Source organism: Physeter macrocephalus, chromosome 9 (assembly GCF_002837175.3).
Source record: "Physeter macrocephalus isolate SW-GA chromosome 9, ASM283717v5, whole genome shotgun sequence".
NCBI classification, from domain to species: domain Eukaryota; kingdom Metazoa; phylum Chordata; class Mammalia; order Artiodactyla; family Physeteridae; genus Physeter; species Physeter macrocephalus.
This window is the reverse complement of record NC_041222.1, coordinates 95,741,092-95,751,275: the sequence shown is the minus strand read 5'-3', so window position 1 is coordinate 95,751,275 and position 10,184 is coordinate 95,741,092. Positions and strand designations below refer to the sequence as shown.

At 41.5% G+C, this 10,184-nt stretch overlaps 1 protein-coding gene across 2 annotated transcripts in view; it reads left to right on the top strand.

Annotated features, from left to right (window-relative positions):
* Window positions 1–10,184, top strand: part of KCTD9 (potassium channel tetramerization domain containing 9) — a 64,954-nt gene that overhangs the window by 21,856 nt on the left and 32,914 nt on the right. The window contains exons 7-9 of one of the 2 annotated variants that reach the window (XM_024130808.2): window positions 8,042–8,109; window positions 8,198–8,293; window positions 9,030–9,179. In XM_024130808.2, the coding sequence (XP_023986576.1) occupies window positions 8,042–8,109; window positions 8,198–8,293; window positions 9,030–9,179 (314 nt within the window). The remainder of the gene's footprint in view (window positions 1–8,041; window positions 8,110–8,197; window positions 8,294–9,029; window positions 9,180–10,184) is intronic. The other variant, XM_055087330.1, reaches the window with a different exon arrangement.

The window sequence follows — 10,184 nt, the reverse complement described above, 5'->3', positions numbered from 1 at the left end:
CTTTTTTTTTCCTTGATGAGTCTGGCTAAGGGTTTATCAATTTTATCTTCTCAAAGAACCAACTTTTAGTTTTATTTATCGTTGCTATTGTTTTCTTTTTTTCTATTTCATTTATTTCTGCTCTGATCTTTATGGTTTCTTTCCTTCTACTGACTTTGGGTTTTCCTTGTTCTTTCTCTAGTTGCTTTAGGTGTAAGTTTAGATAGTTTTTTTTTTTTTTTCTTTAGGTGAGATTGAATTGCTATAAACTTCCCTTTTAGAATTGCTTTTGCTGCATCCCATAGGTTTTGGGTCATTATGTTTTCGTTGTCATTTGTTTCTATGCATTTGTTTATTTCTTCTTGGATTTCTTCAGTGATCTCTTGGTTATTTAGTAGCACACTGTTTAGTCTCCATTTATTTGTGTTTTTTACAGTTTTTTTCATGTAATTGATTTCCAATCTCATAGTGTATGGTCAGAAAAGATGCTTGATATGATTTCAATTTTCTTAAATTTTCCTACGATTGATTTGTGACCCAAGGTGTGATCTGTCCTGGAGAATGTTCCGTGTGTAGTTGAGAAGAAAGTATATTCTGCCACTTTCAGATGGAATGCCCTATAGATATCAATCAAATCTATCCGGTCTGTTGTGTCATTTAAAGCTTGTCTTTCCTTATTTATTTTCATTTGCATTGATCTGTCCATTCATGAAAGTGGGTGTAAAGTCTCCTACCATTATTGTGTTACTGTCGATTTCCCCTTTTATCGCTGTTAGCATTTGTCTTATGTATTGAGATGCTCCTATGTTGGATGCATAAATATTTATAACTGTTATATCTTCTTCTTGGATTGATCCCTCGATCATTATGTAGTGTCTTTCCTTATCTCTTGTAACAGTCTTTATTTTAAAGTCTATTATATCTGATAGAAGTATTGCTACTCCGGCTTTCTTTTGATTTCCATTTGCATGGAGTATCTTTTTCCATCCCTTCACTTTCAGTCTATATGTGTCCCTAGGTCTGAAGTGGGTCTCTTGTAGACAGCATATATATGCGTCTTGTTTTTGTATCCATTCAGCCAGTCTGTGTCTTTTTGTTTGGGCATTTAATTCATTTACATTCAAGGTTATTATCAATATGTATGTTCCTATTACCATTTTCTTAATTGTTTTGGGTTTGTTTTTGTGGGTTTTTTTCTTCTCTTGTGTTTCCACCTAGAGAGTTTTCTTTAGCATTTGTTGTAAAGCTGGTTTGGTGGTGCTGAATTCTCTTAGCTTTTGCTCGTCTGTAAAGCTTTTGATTTCTCCGTCAAATCTGAATGAGATCCTTGCTAGGCAGAGTAATCTTGGTTTTAGGTTTTTCTCTTTCATCATTTTAAGTATATCCTGCCACTCCTTCCTGGCCTGCAGAGTTTCTACTGAAAAATCAGCTGGTAACCTTATGGGGATTCCTTTGCATGTTATTTTTTGTTTTTCCCTTGCTGCTTTTAATATTTTTTCTTTGAATTTAATTTTCGTTAGTTTGATTAATATGTGTCTTGGTATGTTTCTCCTCTGGTCTTTCCTGTATGGGAGTCTCTGCACTTCCTGGACTTTGGTGACTATTTCCTTTCCCATGTTAAGGAATTTTTCAACTATAATCTCTTCAAATGTTTTCTCAGACGCTTTCTTTTTCTCTTCTTCATCTGGGAGCCCTATAATTTGCATGTTCGTGTGTTTAGTGTTGTCCCAGAGGTTTCTGATATTGTCTTCAATTCTTTTCATTCTTTTTTCTTTATTGTGCTCCTCCACAGTTATTTCCACCATTCCGTCTTCCAGCTCACTCATTCGTTCTTCTGCCTCAGTTATTCTGTTATTGATTCCTTCTAGTGTATTTTTCATTTCAGTTATTGCATTGTTCATCTCTGTTTGTTTGTTCTTTAGTTCTTCTAGGTCTTTGTTAAACATTTCTTGTATTTTCTCAATCTCTGCCTCCAATTCTATTTCCGAGATTCTGGATCATCTTTACTATCATTACTGTGAATTCTTTTTCAGGTAGATTGCCTATTTCCTCTTCATTTATTTGGTTTTGTAGGTTTTTACCTTCTTCATCTGTGACATAATTTTTTGTCAACTCATTTTGTTTTGTTTTTTTTTTGATGGGTGGGATTATGTTCCCGTCTTACTGGTTGTTTAGCCTGAGGCTTCCAGCACTGGCATTTGTAGGCTGTTGGGCCGAGCTGAGTCTTGGTCCCGACTTGAGGACCTCTGGGAGACCTCAGTGCTATGAATATTCCCAGGGGTCTGAGGTTCTCTGTTAGTCCAGTGGTTCAGATTCAGAGCTCCCACTGCAGGAACTCTGGCCCGACCCCCAGCTCGTGAACCAAGATCTTGCAAGCCGTGCAAGGTGCCAAAAAGACAAAAGAAAAAAAGGAACAGAACAGTAAGAAAGAGTAAATAATAAGATTAGAAAACTATCAGCTATCTTAGAAAGAATAAAAAAAATAAAAATATAGATGAAACTACTGGAAGGTAAAACAGAACCACGATAGTAATAAAGAGGAGGGGGGAAAAAAGCCAGAAAAGGGCTTGGCTGTGGGGCGGGGGGGCTTAGGTAGGGGTGGGGTTTAGGTGGTGGACGGGTCCTATGCTTAAGACCCACAGGGCCAGAAAAGGCCCTGGGGCAGGGTCTTAGACTCAACACAGCAGGACGGGCCCAGGAGTGCCTCTGGTCCTGGAGGGCAGATGACCAGGTGCAGGACCCCAGCATGCTCACTGAACCCAAGTGGGCGGGGGAGGTCCCAGAGGGCCCCTCCCCATTGGCCTCTCTTCTTCTCCCTCCCATGTCCACAGCACCCACGTGGCTAGAGGTGGCCCCAGAAGGCAAGGGACCAGACCCGGAAGCCCAACAGGCTTCCTGGAGTTGAGTGGGCAGGGGAAACGCCTGGGTTGCTTCCCCTGATCGTCCGGCCCTGAAGCGTCCCCTCGCCCCGTCCTCCTCTCCTCCCCTTCCTAACTCCTCCCTCCCTCCTACGCTCCCAGGACCAGCGTGGCACAGAGGGGGCCTCGGAGGGTGGGGGACCTGGCCTGCGACCCCAGCAGGTCTCCCAGGCTGAGTGGTCTGGGGAAACACCCGCCACACCTCCCCAATCCTCCAGTCCTTGAGGGTTCCCCCCACCACTGTCCACCTCTCCTCTTTCCCCCTTCTCCCTCCCATGCCCCGAGGACCCATGAGGCCAGAGGGGGCCTGGGAGAGAAGGGGGCTCAGGAAAATGGAGGACCAGGCCTGACAGCCCAGTAGGCTTCCCGGGCACAAGTGAGTTGGGTGAAATAACCTCCATGCCTCCCCTGGTCCTCCTATCACAGAGGGCCCCTCCCCCATCCGCCTCTCCCCTTCTCCACCACCCCCGCCTCCCTCCTACGCCCCTAGAAATAACATGGCCCAGAGGGTGCCTTGGAGGGTTGAGGACCCTGCCTGGGAGCCCTGCATGCTTCCTGGCCGATTGGGCAGGGGAAACACCTGATTCTCTGAGTCCCTGAGGGTCCCTCCAGGCATGGGAACCCCTCCCCGGCTCCCCCTTCCCAGTCACCCCTCAGGGGCTCCGGTCCTGACCGGCCTCCACTTCTCCTCCCCCCTTACTCCCTCCATGTCCTACTTGGTCACTCGGGGGTTCCTCCTGTCTCCTTGGGCATTGAGGTCGCCCATCAGCATCTGGCAGGTGCCTTAGCTGTGGGGAGACATGAACTCCGTGTCCTCCCCCACCACCATCTTCTGTAGGCTCCTGTTTTTTTAATCCACTCTGCCACTCTGTGTCTTTTGATTGGAGCATTTAGTCCATTGACATTTAAGGCAACCTTTGATAAGTATTGCTATTGTAGAGCTTGTTTTCCAGTTGATTTTTGTATTTCTTCTCTGTTCTTTTTTCTTCTTGTTTTTCCTTTCATCGTTTGATGATTTCCTTTTGTATTATGCTTGTGTTCTCTTCCTTTTGTTTTTGTGCATCTATTGTATGTCTTTGATTTGTGGTCACCCTGTTTTTCAAATATGTTAGCCCCTTCCTATATGTACTTGCTTTAGAATCTATAGTGGTATAACCTCAAACACATTCTAAAAGATAACCTACGTTTTCTCACTCTCTTCCCCCACTTTTTATGATTTTGATGTCCTCTTTTACATCTTCATGTTTATCCTTTTGCTCTTCATTGTGGTTATCATCACTTTCACAAAAAAATTATTTTATTTTATTATTTTTTTTAAAATCTGCATACTGGCTTATTTATGTGATTTACTTTCCAATTGTGATTTTCTCTTTCCTGTAGATTCTTACTTCTTTTCTACTTAGAAAAGACCTTTCAATATTTCTTTTAGGGATAGATTTAGTATTGCTCTATTCCTTTAGTTTCTGCTTGTCTGAGAAATTCTTTCTTCTATTCTAAGTGTTGATCTAGCTGGGTAGAGTATCCTAGGTTGCAGATTTTTCCCTTTAAGTACTTTGAATATATCTTGCAGCTCCTTTGTGGCCTGCAACATTTCTGTAAAGAAATCAGCTGATAGCCTTATGGGGGTTCCCTTGTAATTATCCCTTTGTTTTTTCTCTCGCTGCCTTTAGAATCCTCTCTTTAACTTTTACCATTTTAATTATAGTATATCTTGGTATAGATCTGTTTGGGTTCATCTTGTTTGGGACCCTCTGTACTTCTGTACTTGTGTATCTGTTTCCTTCTTTAAGTTTGGGATGTTTTCAGCCATAATTTCTTCAAATACATTTTCAATCCCCTTTTCTCTTTCTTCTCCTTCTGGGATGCCTGTTATGTGTAGATTGGTACACTTTACATTATCCCATAGGTCTTTTAAATTGCTTTCAATTTTTTTTTTTCCATTTGGCTTTCTGTCTGCTGTTCTAACTGGGGGATTTCCATTGTTCCATCTTCCAGATCACTTATTTATTCTTCTGCATTATTCAGCCTGTTACTCATTGCCTTTAGTTCAGCTTTCATCTCGGCGAATGAGTTTTCTCATTTTCCTTGGCTCCCCTTTACACTTTCTAGTTCCTTTTTACAGTAATCTACATTTGTATTGATAACCTTTCTTAGTTCCTTCAATATTTTCATTATCCTTTTTTTGAGCTCAGTGCCTATTAGACTGAGCAGATCTGTTTCATTGTTTGCTCTTTCCGGGGAATTCTCTTGATCTTTTCTGGGAGTGGTTCCTCTGCTTCTTCATTTTACTTATATTTCTTTTACGACAAACAATTACCTACTGTGGTCTTGGAGGGCTATTAGTATGTGGAAGTGTCCCTGTGTAGCTTGTGTGGGTTTAAAATTTTTGGTGCAAGGGCTGTTTTCCGGATGTATACCTGCCACCTCTTTCATCAGTGTGTGCTGGCCATTATCCCCTTGATAGGGGGTGTGGCTGATGTTGTGGTGACCAAAGGCTACACTGGATGTTGAGTGGGGCCTCCTCTTTGCTCTGTGGTTGTCACAGCCCTCTCAGTGGCAGGGTCTGCTCCCTAGTTATTGCGGTAGAAGCCCCCAGATGCGTTTCTGAGCTGTGGTGTGAGGTAGTTGGGATTGGAGTATGGCCAGGGAGAGGAGCCCCTGAGTATTCCTCCTCCGGAGCTCTCCACCAGGGAGTGCGTTCTGTGCTGTCACCCGTCACCCATTGTGTGGGCTCACAAAGTACACTGTTGTTGGCACTGCACTCGTCCCACCTCAACCGTGAGAACACAGGCAGTAAGCCCTGGTGTCCCTCAGGCGCTGTGTTCACAAAGTCACCAGCATAGGTCTGCTGGCAATGATCCACTGAAGTGAGGTAGCAGGACCACAGTAGTCACACACCTGAACCCACTGTTGGAGCTACCGAAGCAGCGCAGACTCCAGCCCAGCCTCTGTGTGCATGCACCCACAAACCACATAGCTGCTAAGGCCAGACTGGTCCCAGCCACGGGAGCACCCATTGTCCACTTGGATGTCCTGCAGGCGCTGAGTATACAAAGTCAGTGGCTGTGGGGTAGATCTGCACAGCAGTGGGCAGAGGGCCCAGATTTCAGCCCCGCCTCTGCATGTGGGCAGCCCGCTGGCGTGCTCCCAGAGCTCCTACAGGTAGCGCTGAGTCAGCTGAAAGCGTGTGGAGAAAGAGGCTGCTGTGGCAGGCCTGTCCCTCCCTTCCATGCTCCTTAACAAAAGGGCTTTGCTTCTATGGTGGGCCTGGGCTTCTTCTACATACACCCCTGGTTGCAGCCCATACCATGCTCCAGCCCCTTCAGGCTTTCTCCGAGCAGCCAATCCTGGTCCTCTCCCTGGGTCTAGCCTCTGAAACCCAAGATTCAGAACTCAGCTCCCGCCCACACCAGCGGTTGCACATCTCAGGCTGGGGAGCACAGGGCAGTGACCCGGACCATCTGTGCAGGTCTCTCTCTGATCTGCCTGCCATAAACTGGCTGCTGCACTTTGCTTTGAGCCTCTAAAGCTCCATTTCTGTCCTGGCTGATCTCCCCACCTGTGAAGAGGCTTTCCAGGTTGTGGGAAACTTTTCTCTTTCACAGCTCCCTCCCAGATGTGCAAGTCCCATCCCAATGCCTTTTTTTTTTTATTCTTGTACTACCTGGTTATGAGGAGATCTTTCATGCAATTTTCGGTGTTTGAGATAGTCTGCCAGCGTTCAGAGGGTATTCTGAATTGTTCCAGATGTATATGTATATTTGATGTATTTGTGGGAGGAGGTGAGCTCCACATCCTTCTATTCCGCCATCTTGTGTGAGGCCCCTGGAAATCCTTCATTTAAAATTGATTCTCCTATAAGAAAGGTTTCTGAATTATACTGCTGACTTTTGTTTTGAAGCTATCTTACATTTATTCACTTCTGTAATATTCTGATTCAGTAGCTAAAAGATCTCTGACAAACCGATTGAGATCTGCTTCATTCAGAAACTCAAGGGGCTTCCCTGGTGGCACAGTGATTAGGAATCCGCCTGCCAATTCAGGGGACACGGGTTCGAGCCCTGGTCCGGGAGGATCCCACATGCCGCGGAGCAGCTAAGCCCGTGCGCCACAAATACTGAGCCTGTGCTCTAGAGCCCGCGAGCCACAACTACTGAAGCCCGCATGCCTAGAGCCTGTGCTCCACAACAAGAGAAGCCACTGCAATGAGAAGCCCATGCACCACAACAGAGTAACCCCCGCTCGTAGCAACTAGAGAAAGCCCGCACGCAGCAGCAAAAATCCATCACAGCCGAAAATAAATTAATTAATTAAATAAATTTATTCTAAAAAAAAAAAAAACCATGGTACTGTGACTGTGTTAAGTATATTAAAAAAAAAAAAAAAAGGTCAATGAAGGGCTTCCCTGGTGGCTCAGTGGTTAAGAATCTGCCTGCCAATGCAGGGGACACGGGTTTGAGCCCTGGTCCAGGAAGATCCCACATGCCATGGAGCAACTAAGCCTGTGTGCCGCAACTACTGAGCCTGTGCTCTAGAGCCCACGAGCCACAACTACTGAGCCCATGTGCCACAACTGCTGAGCATGCCTAGAGCCCATGCTCCACAACAGGAGACGCCACTGCAACGAGAAGCCAGCGTATCGCAACAAAGAGTAGTCCCTGCTCGCTGCAACTAGAGGAAGCCTGCCAGCAGCAACGAAAACCCAATGCAGCCAAAAATAAATTTTTTTTAACTGTCAATGCAATGTTAAGATTAGGTGAACTAATCATTTATTATTGGGCTTACAGATCACAATGTCAGTTATTTTAGGAATGTGTGATGTTAGGATTTTTTTGTCTGTGGCCTATTTAATTTTCAGAAATAATTTTGTAATATGGAAAGCTTTCATTCTAATTCATTAGTCTTCTTTCTTTTGCTGTATGTAAACTTTAGAAAAACTTTGTTTACAAATATTTTAAAATATTCTATATATACATATATATGTTCTAAACATTAGTTATTTTTCTTGTATATTGATGGATAGCCTACTTGTTGTATTTCACTTCTGTTGTGAGAATTTAACTATAGAATTTTTTTATAAATGATTCTATAAATATTAAAATGAATAGCATTCTATAAAAGTCAAATTGTTTTTATTATGATAGGTGTGTTAGAAGAAGCAAGATTTTTTGGTATTGACTCATTGATTGAACAACTAGAAGTGGCAATAAAGGTAAGACTCTTTTTACATTAGCCAAGTATTACATGTATTGTAGCTGTCTCCCAAAATGCTCCACTGATCTGTCAATATGCTTTTCAAGAATTCTCAACCACCAGAAGATCATTCACCAATATCTCGAAAGGAGTTTGTCCGATTTCTGCTAGCCACTCCAACCAAATCAGAATTGCGTTGCCAGGTAATTAAAGCAGACTTTTACATGAGTTGCTCGTGTAGGCAAATCTGTGAGTAAAGTTTTAAATTCTTCTGGGAATTTTTTTCTTGCCTTGTTTTCTTTTTTCATGCAAGATATATTTTACTTATGGGTCATAGCATTGATTTAGTCCCAAAATGGTTAGACAGATAAAGAGATGTGATAATCTTTTTTATTGTCTAATTATGCCTCATGCAGCAGTTTTTGAGTAATGCATAGGAATTGCAGCAATAAAAATAAAAAGTCAATTGTACAGTTGTTATGTATGGTTAATCAGTGGAAGATACTTTTACTTTTATGTATTAAAGCACTAATGATTTTAAAAACCACAGTACTCACTTTAAAAAACTAAAATATTTTAAAAAATAAAATGATTGAATTATTGAATTAATAAAATAATTTAAGTACAATCAGGTTTAATAAAAAAATAATACTTATCAACGGGTATGTGGCCAGCAGAGATCTCTCTTTAGAAACTTCTGCACATAAATGAGGCATAGCCAGGATGCATTCTAATGTTATATGTAAGTCGAGTTTCTTTAAGAACCCATTAAGGACACTAATTTTATATATCTAAGTTCCATTTGATCATGTTTTGTAACGAACTCCAAATGACAGAACTGCCAATTACTTCTAAAAAACATGGTGGTTAGCTGTTGTAATTGAATTTAATACAACAGATGGTTTAAATATTGTGACAGTTTGTGTTTTTTAATTTTAGGGTTTAAACTTCAGTGGTGCTGATCTTTCTCGTTTGGACCTTCGATACATTAACTTCAAAATGGCCAATTTAAGCCGCTGCAATCTTGCACATGCTAATCTCTGCTGTGCAAATCTTGAACGAGCTGATCTCTCTGGATCAGTGCTTGACGTAAGGATCATTTTTGGTTAAGAAAGAAAATTAAATTTTTAGTCTATTGAACACTCAGAGCAGAAATTATATCTGACCCTTACTGGAGCTTTTACTTGCAAACAGATAATTTACTAAGTTGACGATAAAACTGAAGGTTCTGAAAGTGAAATGGGTTGGTTTTGCAACTTCGGTATCCTTTATTAAACATAGGTCTGAAAAGTATAGCAACTAATAAGAAATTAAATCTTGAAATTAGAACCTGATCTCCTCAACACTATTTATCAGGACTTCTGTTTTCAATGAATTAATACGGTAAAGCTGGAAAGTATCTTTGAATTTTTCTATTCAGGTTCATTTCTGGAATAGGAAAATGTTATTGCTCAGGGGATATGTGGCAGTTATTTTTAAATAAACATGGTATACAGCAATCTGTAAGTTAGCATCTCAGTGGCTCTCTCCCTCTACCTATATTCATATGTGTTTACATATATGTATGTGTATATATGTGTGTGTGTACATATGTATATGCATGTATTTGTGTAGCAGCTACCTGTGTTAATTTGAGGTTAGAGGATAGTATGTAAAACCAGCCGTGAAATCTAACTTCTGAGAACTTTCAGTTCCTTAATATCAAGGACCATGTCTGTGTGTCTTTTGAGTTAATGACACCTAATATACTACCTTGCCTTTAGTAGGCACTGAATAAATGTTTATTGAATTTTATAATGTTGGCTTTGTTCCTTAGCTGCAGTGTATTTTTCCATGAAACTTGGATCTGATAACAAAATAGGCCAACACATTTCCTTGTTCCATCTTATGATGAAGAATCAAATAAATAGCAAAATAAGCAAAACACTAACAGTACAAAGGAAAAATCTGAAGGACCTAATTTTTATTTTTTTATTTTTCTTTTTTTTTAACATCTTTATTGGAGTATAATTGCTTTACAATGGTGTGTTAGTTTCTGCTTTACAACAAAGTGAATCAGTTATGCATATACATATGTTCCCATATCTCTTGCCT